This window comes from Apodemus sylvaticus, chromosome 1, assembly GCF_947179515.1.
Source record: "Apodemus sylvaticus chromosome 1, mApoSyl1.1, whole genome shotgun sequence".
In the NCBI taxonomy this organism is placed as follows: domain Eukaryota; kingdom Metazoa; phylum Chordata; class Mammalia; order Rodentia; family Muridae; genus Apodemus; species Apodemus sylvaticus.
The window spans coordinates 32,595,106-32,610,107 of NC_067472.1; the positions used below are offsets into that span (position 1 = coordinate 32,595,106).

At 40.2% G+C, this 15,002-nt stretch overlaps 1 protein-coding gene across 2 annotated transcripts in view; it reads right to left on the bottom strand.

Annotated features, from left to right (window-relative positions):
- Positions 1–14,602, bottom strand: part of Ric1 (RIC1 homolog, RAB6A GEF complex partner 1) — a 77,947-nt gene extending 63,345 nt beyond the window's left edge. For both annotated transcript variants that reach the window (XM_052187497.1, XM_052187487.1), the window contains exons 1-2: positions 14,264–14,602; positions 2,617–2,724 (exon numbers count right to left, since the gene is read on the bottom strand). In XM_052187497.1, the coding sequence (XP_052043457.1) occupies positions 2,617–2,724; positions 14,264–14,407 (252 nt within the window). In that variant the 5' untranslated portion in view covers positions 14,408–14,602. The remainder of the gene's footprint in view (positions 1–2,616; positions 2,725–14,263) is intronic.
- Positions 14,603–15,002: the final 400 nt, after the last annotated feature.

Consider the following 15,002-nt stretch of genomic DNA (forward strand, 5'->3'; position numbering starts at 1 on the left):
ATATAATGTCCAAACTAGCTTAACTTACTAGGATATTAAAGAAGAAAGTAAAGATTGTTCAGGAACCATTATCTTTCAAATTCTTCATAGCAAATTTACATTCTTGCAACAGAAAAACAAAAGGCTAATGACTTCAAATCAAACCACAACAGAAGTCATAAATACTTCCTACCCCATACAGGATCATGACTTGTAAACTTTTACTGCCACCTCGTAAGTGCAGGAAAGATACCAAAAGAATGGTCAGTTCTCAAGATGGTAACGTTAATATAAATACTGTCTGGAAGATCAGTCACTCAAAGGTCAAAATGCTCCACACTTCAGACACTCAAATGCTGATTCACTACACAGCAAGGTAATCAAGCCCACCCAGGACTACACTGACAACAGGGCAAAGCACCACTTTGTACTAGCATGTCACCTAATACATTACTGAAACACAAACAATATCTTGGTTTACTATTTGATATTTGGTATCATTTTAAATAAATATTCAGATTTTTGTGTATAACAAACATACTTTTAAATCTCAATGACATCCTCCTACTGACATTTCATAAATTGCCTTTGAACAATTTTTAAAGTCTTAGAAATAAATGTCCCTTTAATAGTCACCAAATCTGTTACTATACACTATTATAATGGCCTTTCTCCATGACTCCCAAATTATATAAAGAAAGCATGTAACTATTGCTTAATCCTTTCAGGTATCAATCTAATTCCCTCTGATAACATACCTATATATAACCATTCAAATTCACTAATTTATCTTCAAATAACTATGAAAGTAGCAGACTGCACTGTCTAAATTCTTCTTAAAGATCTGTAATTTCTATTTTCATTTTCAAAGTCTTTAGTATACATGTTTAGAATAAGAAGACAAACGATACTGTTCTCCCAAGATAATGGACCTATTGTGCATACAGACATCAATAAACACAAATGGAAGATGGTAAGATAAAAAGCATGCTGAAAAGGTGATGAATATCCTTTAATTTGATCAACATTCATCAAAACTTATTCTTCCTAGCTAGGCATGGTGACACACAGCTTTAATCCCAACAATGGAGAGACAGAATCAAGCAGATCTCTGTGTGTTTGAGACCAACCTAGTTTCCATGAAAGGTTCTCAGGCCCTGGCTCAAAGAATAAATGCATCCTAAGCTGGCAAGATAGCTCCCTGGTTAAAGGTATGTGTGGCCAAACCTAACAGCCTGAATTTGATCCCTAGGGCCATCGTGGAGGGAGGGGGAAACAGACTGAATACTGGAAGTATTATAAGTATTAAAAGCAGTGTGACACTACGTAAGATTCAAGCAATTTTGTTAGTTGTCACTAAACTTACTTCACAATGCATCAGTTTCCTAGATGGGGCCTGTTCATAGTTTTAGAACGAATTCAATTTTATCAAATCTATAGCAAAATCCATTTTCCATGTGAGGTATAACTTAGTGGTAGCGTGGTTACATTAGCACATGTGTTACCCCAGGTTTAATCCCAGCACACACAAAAACAGCTGTTTCCTAAAGTCATTCATTCCCTATCAAGTAGGTGACTTCTTTGTGTTCAAAACAATGTTAATTTCAGCCAAAAGCTAAAAAAGTTTACAACAAACCCTTACCACCACTAAGCCATCAAACAGCTGTGGGCAACACTAGTCCAAACATTCAGCTGCTATCTCTAACAAAAACCAAAAACAATCAATCATGGGCTTAAAAGTCTGAGTTTCCCAAGCCTCGGCGTCTGTTCCAACTATGGCCTTTTCTGTGTCATATGTTATTATTTTTGCTTTCAATTAATGCCCTTCTTAGTGGAATCCACTTCAGTTTGTTCTGAATTAATAATTAGTTTTCTTAACTTCAGTGAGTATTTTATGAATCTGGAGATACTCTATACAGGTTGTGCATACAGAGTAAATCTCAGCTTTTCACACTCAGCAGTGGCACTACAAATAAACTATAACAGCAGTACTATACAAACTGATAATTCATCAAGAATTGAACTAGGGCTGGAGAGATGGCTCAGATGTTAAAGACAGGATCTGTTATGTGGCTGTGAGGTCTGCAATTGTGCTACAAGAAGCACAAACTACTTGGCACTTTTGGTCGTCTGGAGTATTTTCAGATGAGCAGCTCAGTCAACATGCTCTTCCACAGACTAGAAAGAGGCTGGACCCAAGCAGACAGAGGAGCTAACAAGAGAAAAGACAACAGTAAGTGGACAGCGGTTGACCACTTGTGGAGCACAAGACTCCAGTTTGGTGTCCATGATGGAAGATAGGGTAAATAAAATCTAAGTTCCCTAACTCATTTTCTTATTTCTCTTAACATACATTAGCGGTGGGCTAGGGGTGAGGGTGTCTCAAAAGATTACAAAGGGACACGGTGTTGTTTGGGGATGGCAGATGGGATACAGTTAAAGAAGACACAGTGGCTGCAGGGGAGAGAGTAGGAGAGCACAGGCCACAGAAGGCAGTACAGCTTTATATCACAAAAAGATTCTGTGTGTGTGTGTGTGTGTGTGAGAAAGACTAACGTGACATCATCTTAGAAAATCCCACTTAAATGCAAGTTTAGTTCCTTAAACAAATAACAGCAATCTGAAAGATCGACTTACGGACACTGCTATCATGGTGCTATCGGGCCTCCATTCTGTTTGTCTGTAAGATCCAAACTGAGTAGATGATTTAGCTGGTTCCTTGTATGTTACAATTAACACACTCGGCTGGAAGAAAACAGATATATTTGATTTTAGTAGTATATCATACAAACATATACAAGCTAAATTTAAACATTACTTATAGAATATGCTGGAAATATTTTAAGCTGTTGCATAATATCAAATCATCCACTTTCAATAGTCCATGTAAGTTACCAAAGAAAAGCAAGCTGTTAGTTATATATACATCTACTGAATAAGTGAAATTAAATCAATGATTAGTAACTTTCCAAAATAGAACCATGTCCGTAGGTGAATTAAGCCAAATAATTAAAAAGAAAATTACATCAGTTCTCTATAACCTTCCCTAAGATGAAGCAACAGTGGACAGGGATCTCTCCTAATTCATTTTGTGAGTCCAACATTATCCTACCCAAACCAGACAAAACTACTACAGGAAAACCAAAACCAACAGACCAACAAGACCCTCAAGAATTTGGATGATAAATTTCTCAACTAAACATTAGCAAATTGAATCTAAAAAGGAACCATGTACCAGGGCCAAGTAGATTATATCCCAGGCATTCAAGGTTGGTTCAACATTCAAACGCCAACTAAACAGACTAAAGAAAAATTTTTATATCAATAACAGTCCCCAAAAGCATCTTAACATGTGTAATACCCATTCACACAACTTTAACTTGCCAATAAATAGCTACAAAAATCCTCCATCTTGTATTTATACTTAGTAATGAGAAACTCCAAACTTTCTCACCTGAGGAACAAGGCAAGGATGTATTCACTACTGTTCATAATAGTTGCACAAGATGCATACCCAACATAATTCTTAAGAATCAAAATAAATAAAAGTCTACGTGTAAAGCAGCACAAATATCACAAGACAAAGAAAATAAAAGGGATACATATTGGGAAGGAAGATATTAAACTGTCTTCATTCACAGATAACAGTGCCATATACAAAATTTCAAAAAAAGCAATAGCAAATTCTGAAGAAACTAAGCAGTGATAGCAAGGTTTCAAGATACAAAATTAATACACAAGAGTTGATCATTTTCATATATTCCAATAATGAAAAAGTATGATTTAAAATAAAAGCAGATTTCTAATTATATATTATCCCCAATGAAATATTTAATGTTATAAATCTAATAATTATGTACATAAGAAATATTATATAAAATATTAATGAAAAATATCAAAAAATAAATGAATAGCCCATATTAATGGAAAGGAAGGGTCAACACTGTTGAGATATCAATTCTTCCTAGTTTGTAGTTTGACCTACAAATTCACTGCAATCCTAGGCCAAATACCAGTACCTATTTGAAGGATGACAGCAAATTAACTCTAAACTTTAGATGAAGAGTTTGAAGACAAAGAGTAATGAAGAATATGGTAATGCTAAATTAAAGACTTATCACTGTATTTTTGGTTGTGAACCTGTTAACAGCTGAGCCATCTCTACAGTCTGACTTACCACTATAAAGCCATAGTCATCAAGCAGAAAGAAATAGACAAACTGATCAAAGAACCAGCACAGAGAGGCTAGACACAAACTCACACAGTCAACTGATTGTTGTCAAAGAGCAAAAGCAATACAATGCTAAAATAAATGGAAATCAATTCATAAAAGTTTATCAAGATGCATTCCTTACACAATTCTCAAGAATTCAAAATAAATCAAAATCCTATGTGTAAAGTGTAAAATTCCTGGAATATGACATAGTAAAAACCTAGATGACCTAAGATTGAGCAGTGACTTCCTACCAAGAGTCAATATCTAGAGCAAATGGTTCATAATTTATTAAAATTAAAAACTGTTCTGTGAAAATGCTAGTAAGAGAATGAGGACAGAAGGCACAGAGTAGGGACATGTTTGCAAACACCTAATAATTAACTGATATAAAAATACACAAACGTAAAATTCAGTAACAAAACAACCCAATTAAAAGTTGGGCAAAAGATCTCAACAATCACCAAGCAAGAAATACACATGGAAAGCAATCTTCCCACAAGATATTCATTATCCTTTGTCCTTTGAGAAAGTAATAAACATAAGATAGCAACCATTAAATACCTATTAGAATGGTTAACATTCAAATGCTAGCAAGGATATGATAGAACAACAGGAATTCACATTCTTTGCTACTGAAAATGCAAAATGATAATAGCCACTTTACACAACTGGCTCCTTCTTACAAAACCAAACACACTAATCATATAAGGTAGTATTTACTCATTACTTATCCAAGTGAGCTAAAAATATATTCACAGTTTAAAGACACTAGTGTGGTGTCTCCCAGCACTTAGGAGGCTTAGGCAAGAGGATCATGAATTTAAGGCCAGCTTGAGTTAGTGAGTTTGAGACTAGCTTGGGCTACATAATAAGAAAGGTCCTGTTTAAATGGCAGCAACAACAAAAGTAGAACACAGCCGAGCAGCGGTGGTACATGCTTTTAATCCCAGCACTAGAGAGGCAGAGGCAGGCAGATTTCTGAGCTTGAGGCCAGCCTGGTTTACAGAGTGAGTTCCAGGGCAGCCAGGGCTATACAGAGAAACCCTGTCTCGAAAAACAAACAAACAAAAAAAAACAACAACAACAAAAAAAGGAGAACACAAACATGATAGTAGTTTCATAAACATTGCCCAAACTTGGAAGTAATCATGTTATCCCTTCAGTAATTGATTAACTATGGCAGATCCAGACATCAAGACATGAAAAAACATGGAGAAATCTTAAATACATTATTACTGGAAAAGATGAACACTATACAGTTCCAATTATATGATACTTGGAAAAGGATAGACAGATTGTTTGGTTTTGGTTGTAGGCTTTATTGTTGTTGATTTAAATAGGGGTTGTGAGGGCTGGAGGAAATGAGTAAATGCGTAGACCACAGAGGATTATTTACTGCAGCAAATACTCTATATTTTATGGTCTGGGTCATAAATGTTCCCCAAAGACCTGGGTGTTTTAGGCTTGGTGCTATTGGGAGGTAGCAGAAAGTAGGGCCCTAAGAAATGAAATTAGTCACTGGGTGCATACACTTGAAAAAGATACTAGGACCATGGTCCCTCTTCTCTGCCCCTTCTTCCCCTTCTGGGCTACCATGAGGGGAGAGGCTTCCTCTGTCATACATTCACATCATCATGTATTTCTTCACAGGCCCCAAAGCAACAGGCCTTTCCAACAGGGACTGCCATCTCCAAACCATGACTCAAAACAAATGTCCCTCTCTTTAAGCTCATTATCTCAGATATCTTGGAAGAGTTAAAAAAAAAAAGTTGATTAAAACATATTATACTATTATACATTTCTTAAAACTCATAGAACACAGGATGGCAAGAGGGAACAGTAAGGCAAATACGGACTTTCCATAATAATCACTGTCAGTGTGGGGCCACTGGTTGTAACAAATGTGATATGAGGGGAAGTTATTGAGGGAGAGACAGGCAATATTTGAGGAGTCTCTGTTCTTGCTGCCTAATTTTGTTGAAAACTTAAATCTGCTTTTAAAAATAAGTTTATTTTTAAAATAAAAAGCACAAAGATTTCAGTCAATACCTATTAAAGGTTACAAGATAGAACATAATAAAAACTACCAAAACTGTACTTTTATAAAGCTTATAACCTACTTTGGAAAAACCTGATGCATGTGAGCAGGAACCTAGAGATAGTGTAGCATCTCCCTGAGCCATGTGATAATCATGTACCTGGGCAGCTCTTCAGCTTCCCATTTTCATATTCATATCATTGTTTGGTAGCATGAAGACTCCAAGTAATAAAATAATGGGAGACACAGCCAAGACAGGCTTCAGTGGAACATTTTAAAGAATCTGGCTAAGTAGTACCCAAAGAAGGAACATCAACAAAAGCTCAAAGGACCCTCCTCAAGACTAGAGAGAAATGGCCTGACTGATATATTGATTATAGTGAACTTTCTTTAAAAAAAAAAAAAAGTAATGTTTAAACAAAAGAGCCCTTTTGCTATGTAGCAATCAACTACCAGAGTATCTCAAATGCAACAGTGATTTTTCAGCCGTAACACTATAAATACCAAATATTTTTGATATTTGTGGCTTCGAAATATTTTCCAATCACATAAGATTCATAGAACCTTGGCCAGCTAATAATAAATTGTACTGATATTCTAAAGTAAAGTACTGATTAATAGTGAGGTTTAGGTAACAGCGTACACTATCAAAACTGGAAAAGTAAAAATATACAAAATTCTTTTCCATGAAATAAATGGCAAAGAAATATAATTAGCCTGATCTTCCTTTAGACCACAAGAAAAAATCTAAGAAATAATATTTAATCAAGCTAATGTGGGCAGAACTGATAAAGCATCCTTGTTTGAAAAGCAATGATTTTCAAACCTGTCTCAACCTCTTTAAGTAGCCAGAATTTACAGGCTTGTACCGTGTTCAAAATACCCTGGCTAATATGAAATGAGCTAGTTTTGCTGCCTAAAAAGCTTTAAAGTTTTAAAAATAAAGCATAAGTGCAAAATTTACAATAAAAGCAGAAGTCCAAGGAAGAAGTGCAATGCAGAAAGCCCTAAAGATTCTACAACTGAAAAGAAGTACACAAAGTCAGTAAATGTCAAGATATAAAAACTGTGCACAAAACCATTATTTCTTTACACTAAAAACAAGCTGAAAAGAACTTAAGAATGCAACCCTATTTATAAACAACATCCAAAAGTAAAACAGTATATAAATGTAACTAACCAGATGGCACTGAGGCTGCAAGACCCTGAGCCTGACACAGATGGGAAAGCTATCCCATGTTCATGGATACAAGCTGACATTGTTTAAATGTTCATACAGCCAATACACTCTATTGAAATTCCAATGATTTTTTTCATAGAAATTTATAGAACAATCTTAAAATTCATAGAGAACCCAAAAGACCAAATAGCAAAAGCAATCAAACAAAAAACCAATACTTTATTCATACTGGTTTTTAAGTATAGTGTATAGCTACAGCAATCAAGATAGCACTATATATGGATAGAAGCAAGGCACAGAGATGAACAGAATGAATGGAACAGAAGAGAACCTCTACAGAGAAACCAAGCCCCCCATCCCAACAACCCCACACACTATCACCTCGCCTTTGATAAAGACTCTGAGGTTCAACAAAAGGGAAAACAACCTTTTCATCAAATGGTGCCAGGAAAACTAGATATCTAAATGGAAAGGATGAATAAAGCACTCATCTACAAAGGTCAAGTCAGGGCAAACTGAAAACTTAAACTAAACACAGGGCCTGAAACAATCAATTTCCTGATGAAAATGGAAGGAAAGCTCCCTGATACTGGTCTTGGTAAATGTTTTGGATGGCACCAAAAGCAAAGAACCAATGCACAGATAAACAGTGGGAAATAGTGAATCTAAAAAGCTTCCAACCAGCAAGGAAAACAGCTGATGAAAAGACAGTCCATGTAAAGGGAGGAAGTGCACACCATGTCCAGATGCAAGATACTCAGTGTGATGGTTTTGTGTATGCTCGTCCCAGGGAGTGGCTCTATTGGAAGGTGTGGCCTTGTTGGAGGAAGTGTGTCACTGTGAGGATGGGCTTAGAGATCTTCCTCCTAGATGCCTGAGGATGCCTAGTCTGTTCCTGGATTCCTTTGGATAAAGATGTAGAACCCTCAGTTCCTCCTGCACCACGCCTGCCTGGATGCTGCCATGCTTCTGCCTTGATGACAATGGATTGAACCTCTGAACCTGTAAGCCAGCCCCAGTTAAATGTTGTCATTTATAAGATGTGTATAAGATCATGGGGTCTGTTCACAGCAGTAAAACCCTAACTAAAACATTTAGCAATTCATAAAGTTAACAGGAAAAAGAAAAACATTTAAATCAGTGATGGGCCTGAACTGACATTTTCCCCCCACAAAATAAAGTAAAAACAGTCAGTAGACCAATAGGTACTCAGTATTGCTAATGAGCAGGGAAATGCATGCACATCAAAGCTGTAATTCTGTACCTGCTACAATGGTTTTCACCAAGAAGTCAAATGATAAATGTTGGTGAGAATATAGAAAAGGGAATTTCTAGAAACTGGTTAGAGTGTAATTGATATAGCAGCTACAGAAAACCATATGGGGTATTCTTTACAAATTTTTTAAAGAACCATATAGTTTCATAATTCAAATATCTTTAGTACGTATCTGTGTGCATACTTGAGCACTCCAAAGATGTACAAAAAAAAAAAAAAAGGAATTGAAATGAGTATTTTAAAAGTTACCTGCATGCCGGTATTCACTAAAAGCATTACTCCAGTCACCATAATGTGGAAACAACTTAAGTGGTTGTCAACAGATGAACTGATAGCGGAAATGTGGTATGTATAAAATGGGATATTACTCAGTCTTTTAAAAAAAAGGAAATCCTGATACTTAGTACAACATGGATGAACTTTTTAATGAAATAACTGTAAATAACAGCCAAAGGTTAGCATATACTGCAGAAGCTACTACATATGCAAATTCTCAAGAAGTAAAACTCATAAAAAGCAAGAATAAAATAGAGATTACCAGAAGTCAGAGTGGAAGAAATGGGGCGATTTGGGTCAACTACAAATACATAGTTATAAGACTAGTCAATTTTTGTGATTTAATGAAGAGTTTGGAAACTACAGGTAATAGTAGTATATACTTGAAATTTGCTCACTATTATTATTATTATACAATAGTATAATATTGTGTTGGGTGGGGGGCCATGCATGTGCTACAACATGTGTGTGTGTGTGTGTGTGTGTGTGTGTGTGTAGGTCAGAGGCTCAAGAGATTTTTTTATATATATGTGTGTCTACATGTATGTATATACCCCAAATGGGTACCCTATGCCCGCAGAGACCAGAAGAGGGCATCAGCATGTGAACTAACCCTGGGTCCCCTCCAAGTAAGTGCTCTTAACCACCAAGCTATCTCTATAGCCTGAGGTAGATCTTAAGTGTTTTTATATGCATAAAGGAACTACGTGAGGTGGTGGACATGCTTATTAGCTTGATTATAGCTATCACTACACATGTATATAAAAAACATTTTACCATACATCATAAGTTTTACAATTTTTGTCATATATATACTTCAATAAAGCTAGAAGGAAAAAAACCCAAAATAGTACTTCATCAATAAATGAACCCTTCTGGTTACAGTAGGTAGCGATGACTCATGGAGAAAGTGGGATTGCAACAGAAGCGAAGGATAGGTAATACACTCACCACCAGACATGAGGCACGAGAGCATTCCAGGACAGGAGTGGCTCTCATATCAAACTAAGGAGCTTGGACTTTATGCTTTAATGAAGTGAACCCTAGACGACTAGACACGTGGATGTATAAGGAAGGTCTCTGGAGGCAGTAACAGAACAGAGCTGAAAAGGTGAAATTCGACTGTCAGAAAAAAGAAGAAGGAAATTAAACAGCCCTCCTGAGGATGCAGCTAATTATATACGTACAGCTTGGCTCCTGAGACATCTACCTTACTGTCTTTTCCATGTATGCAGTAACAGGGATTGTTCACTATTAGCACACATCAACAGGAATGCAAGTTTCTGCTCAGGGTTACTCAAATACATTATTTATGAGACAGTGATGAATTACCAATCTCAACTTTTTATTAGCAACCCACAGTGGTAACTCAAAAGACTTTCATTCTCTGGGTGTGATGGTGAGTCCCAAGCCGGCCAGTGACACAGAGTGAAACTCTGTCTCAAAAACAAACAAACAAACAAACAAATAAATAAATAACAACAGAAGGCTTTCATGTATCTTATTAACACATATCATTGGGCAAAATGTTTTCTCTCAATATAAGTCCTTCATTACTTTCATGTGCTGCCTATTTATGCTACCCTTTACAATTAGTATTCAAAAAACCTTGAGAAAGTAATTTAAATATTCTGAAATCAGTGACCTGAAAATTGAGATGAGTATGTATCTAACTCAGAATGGCAACATGGAAAATATTTTAATGCTCACGTATGTAGTCGTTCAGTTACAGTCAAGGAGTCTACTAAAGAATAGCCACGGTCCTCACTACACTACCAAGCGCAGCTCATCCCACACAGCACTCAGTCACGGAGCAGCTCAATCCCCAGCTGAACTCTACAGCACTCTCAGAGAAATACCCATCCCATCAATAAAGTCCTGCCTGTCACCTGAGTCACATACATACTAAATCTTTCTTTCTTTTCTCTTTCTCCTCACTCTTCCTCCTTCCTTTTCCTTGACAAGGTCTTCCTCTAGCCCTTATGCTAGCTCAGATTGGCCTCAAATCCACAGCAGTTCCTGCCTCATCCTCCCAATCTCACCTGCTCGGATTACAGGAGGGGGCCACTAAGCCACTAAGCCACATTCTAAATATTTAAAAAACAGCCACTTATGGCTTCCAAAATGTGGGTAACAGTATTATAGACTTCAAATTACTTTCAAATTTAGTACTTAATGAAGGTAGCTCTAAGTGGTTCATAAAAGCTTACTAGAAGCCAGGCAGTAGGGCACACACCTTTAATCCCAGCACTTGGGAGGCAGAGGCAGGCAGATTTCTGAATTTGAGACCAGCTTGGTCTACAGAGTGAGTTTCAGCACAGCCAGGGCTATATAGAGAAACCACGTCTCAAAAAACAAACAAAAGCCGGGCGGTGGTGGCGCACTTTAATCCCAGCACTTGGGAGGCAGAGGCAGGCTCCTCTAAGAAATCCTCTAAGAGGCAGGATTTCTAAGTTCGAGGCCAGCCTGGTCTACAGAGTGAGTTCCAGGACAGCCTCAGCTACACAGAGAAACCCTGTCTCGAAAAAACAAAAAACAAAAACAAAAACAAAAAAACCTGTTATTTTTAGAGATTTTAGTTTAATGTTCCCATAGTCTAATGGGTAGTCAAAACTTCACATACAGCAACTTTTTCAGACAAGCAAATAACCAGTTGAGATTAAATGCACATTTCTTCCACAAAACTGGTTTTCTCTTTTAAAAGTACCTTTTTCTTATGCATACTTACTTTATTGAGTACTAACAATATTCTAACAGTACTAACAAAATTTCAAGCAAGCAAAAATCTAATTATTTTCTCTTCTGATTTCAGTCACTATCCCTGCCTTCAAATGTCCTAAAGTAACTTGTTTAACACTTCAACTCTGTAAATCCCTTTTGAACTTCACAACAGTCTAATAAACAAACAAACAAACAAACAAATAAATAAAATCAACACTCTCATTCATATTCTCAATGAAGACATTTTAAACCAATTCATTCCAAATTATGGGTATAAGTGATAGACTCTTTGGTTTACCTAGAGAGAGTTTTGCTTTTACTATTTTGTAACCTAAACACTGTGTTGTAAAGTTTGGAAATGAGAAAATTCAGGTGAGTGTTCTCACAGGGTAAGAAAGACTACAAGCACATATCCCAAGAGAGAGGAAGGCTTGGCAGGCGGGGCACGGCAGGCGGGGCATGGGGGTGGGGTGGGGAGAAGAGGGGCTGGCATTGTTCCAGCTCATCATCTCACTTAAGCCGGATTTTCTAGGTAACAAAGCTTGTGCTCAGAGTTTCAGGTTAACCAGCATGTAAACCTAGAGTGCCCTGTAGGCTCCCTACGATAGTCCAGAAATTTATTTCACTTTATGCCTCTGAACTCATATATTCCCCGAAGTCTACCCTCTGAAAACGTTTTATTTCCCTGTGTGTGATGTATTGTTTTGCATGTATGTGAAATACTAAGTTTTACACACTAGAGATTAGTAGTAACCAAGGTACTTTTGTGAAAGTCAGGTATGTAGAGTGGTAGTCTGAAGGAAATGAGTAAGGGATGCTTCAATTCCATAATACTATCCCAATCCAAACAGATTTTATTAATGTCACAATGTCCACAACACAACTGAGACTCACCTCAACGTCCCTTTCATAGGGAGGTGAGGGGAAAGGAGGTAGCCTACGAGCTTCTGGCCTACCATGCTCACGTACATGAATCAGATTTGTATCTTTAGAGGTTAAAATAATTAAAACGAGAGGTTTTAAAAATGTTACATTCGAACAAAACTACTAAATTTAGAAAACAGTGTAAAATTCAACTTCTAATTATGTTCTTCCAAACAACTATTAACTTTAAATAGTTGCACTACATAAAAGTTGTTCAACTGCCACATATGTTGAAAACGGATCTGATCTCACTTAGGTACCAACTTACATATACAACTCATATATTTAAAAATTCAATTAAGCATGGATCTGAGTATCATATTGCTGATGCTGTAATTGTTTAGTAGCCTGCGGTTTTCTGGTACCTTTCTGAAAATTAGGTCAGCCAAAACCTGGTGACAAATAGTTTGATTTACAGCCTAACTATGAAATAGTAAAAGAGAAACCTAAGTTACTTAAATTCTAGCATCGGCTTTACCACAGCTGTGTGTGAGGGCAATCAAGGGCATTATCAGCACACCCGGGGAATAGGCAGAGATCTAAAGGGTTCAACCAAACCAAAATCCAGCGTTTCATATATCTAGCAAGGGCAAGGTCAACCAACCTCTAGTCTCTTTTCAAAAAGACCACCACTCTGACATCGAATAGTACTGTCTCTTTGAATGGGGAGGGAGGCAACCTTAAACTCAGAATTCTATAATTTTTACAGACAGATGTCCAGGAGCAACAAAGACTCGACGGGGACTAGCCCACTTACCCCTTACTTTAAAAGTTAATTCTCTTATCTACTCGGAACTCAGGGCACGGAAGGAAAAAAAGCCAGGACTGAAAGCAAAGAATTCTGACCCCATGTTCCCTCCAAACCTTATTACTTCCAGGTGCGGGGCGCAGACAGATGTGAGCTCCTCGGCTCTCCACCATCCCAGCAGCTCTCCAGAGTCCAAGAGTAGCCAAGAAAAGGACTGGAGTCCGTGATGTAGGTGGAGGAGACCCGGAGCTAAGTAACCAGACATCCATCCACACGCAAACCCAGCAAGCCTTAAGTTGTTAGAAATCAGTTCCAACAGGACTGTAAATTCTGACACTTGGTAAAGACCAACAGGCTTTCCGGAACTCCACTAAACAACGACCTTTAAAGCAGAGGCGGGGAGCTGGGACGCCACAGCTGCCGAAGTGCTGGGGGACGTTCCAACACATCGGCTCGGCGGCAAAGGGGGCAGAGAGGCAGGCAAGTCTGGGCTCGGCCAGGGAGCTCGGGGCCTGGCACGCGGCTGTGGGTGCCACGCGGGGACTGGGGTGCTGCGGAGACTGCCCGCGCGCGGCTCCAACCCGAGAGCGAGGGCCGCTCGGGGGCAGTCGGGACCGGCCGGGGGCGTTCGGGGGTAGTTAGCTGGGACAGGACCGCCGTCGCTCGGAGGGAGTCGGGACCGATCCGAGGTCGCTCGACGGTAGTCGCGCCAGTTCCAGGGTCACTTGGGGGTAACCAGGACGGTTCCGGGATTAGTCGGGACCGGACGGTGGTCGTTCGGAGGGAGTCAGGACGGGGCCGGGGTCGCTCGGGGGAAGAATCGGGACTAGATCCGGGCCTCTCGGGGGAAGTCGGGACCGGACAGGGGCCGCTCGGGGGAAGTCGGGACGCCGGCGCCTACTTACTCGGCTGTACCAGATGCTGAGGCGGGCCGGGGCCAGCACGGCGAAGAACGCTCTCCGAGGGTCAGCCTGGACGTGGAGCGGCGCCTCGGCCGGGCTCCGCGGCGCGCAGAGCAGCCTCTTGGGCCAGCCGCTCAGGAAATACATGGTCCGCGCGCGGCCCCGACAGCCCCCGGCGGCCCCGGCCGCGTCTGTCACGCTCGGCGGCCCCGGGCCAAGCGCCCGCCTCCCACACCGCCACCGGCCGAGTCGGCGGCGGCGACAGCGGCAACTCGGGGCATCTGCCCGGGGGCCGGGCCGGGCCGGGCCGACGCGATGCTGCGCGACGCAGTCTCGGACGCTGACCGGCCGAGGGTGGGGGAGGCGGGCGGCCAGTGGGCCCGCGGCGGGAGGAGCCGAGGCCGGCCCGCCCCGCTCGCCGCTCGCGTCAGCACGCCGCACGGCGCGGGGAGGCTCCCGAGGCTCCGCCCGGTTCCCTCAGACCGCCCCGCGTTAGAACGCAGGCTTCTGGGTTGGAGGTCGAGTGCTTGCCGGAGACCTGGAACGTGGAGCCGGGGACCGGGATGAGGCGACAGGCTCGGTCCGTGAGAATCGGAACGACCCGGCCCACTTGCACTATCCCTGGATTGGCGCGACCTCCCGCTGAAGGGGGCGGAGCGCGCGTCACGTGACTCCCGGGCTGCGCTTGGAGCTCAACCCCAAGGCTGGGGTTCGAGCCTGCACGGACAAATCTTTTGTGTGC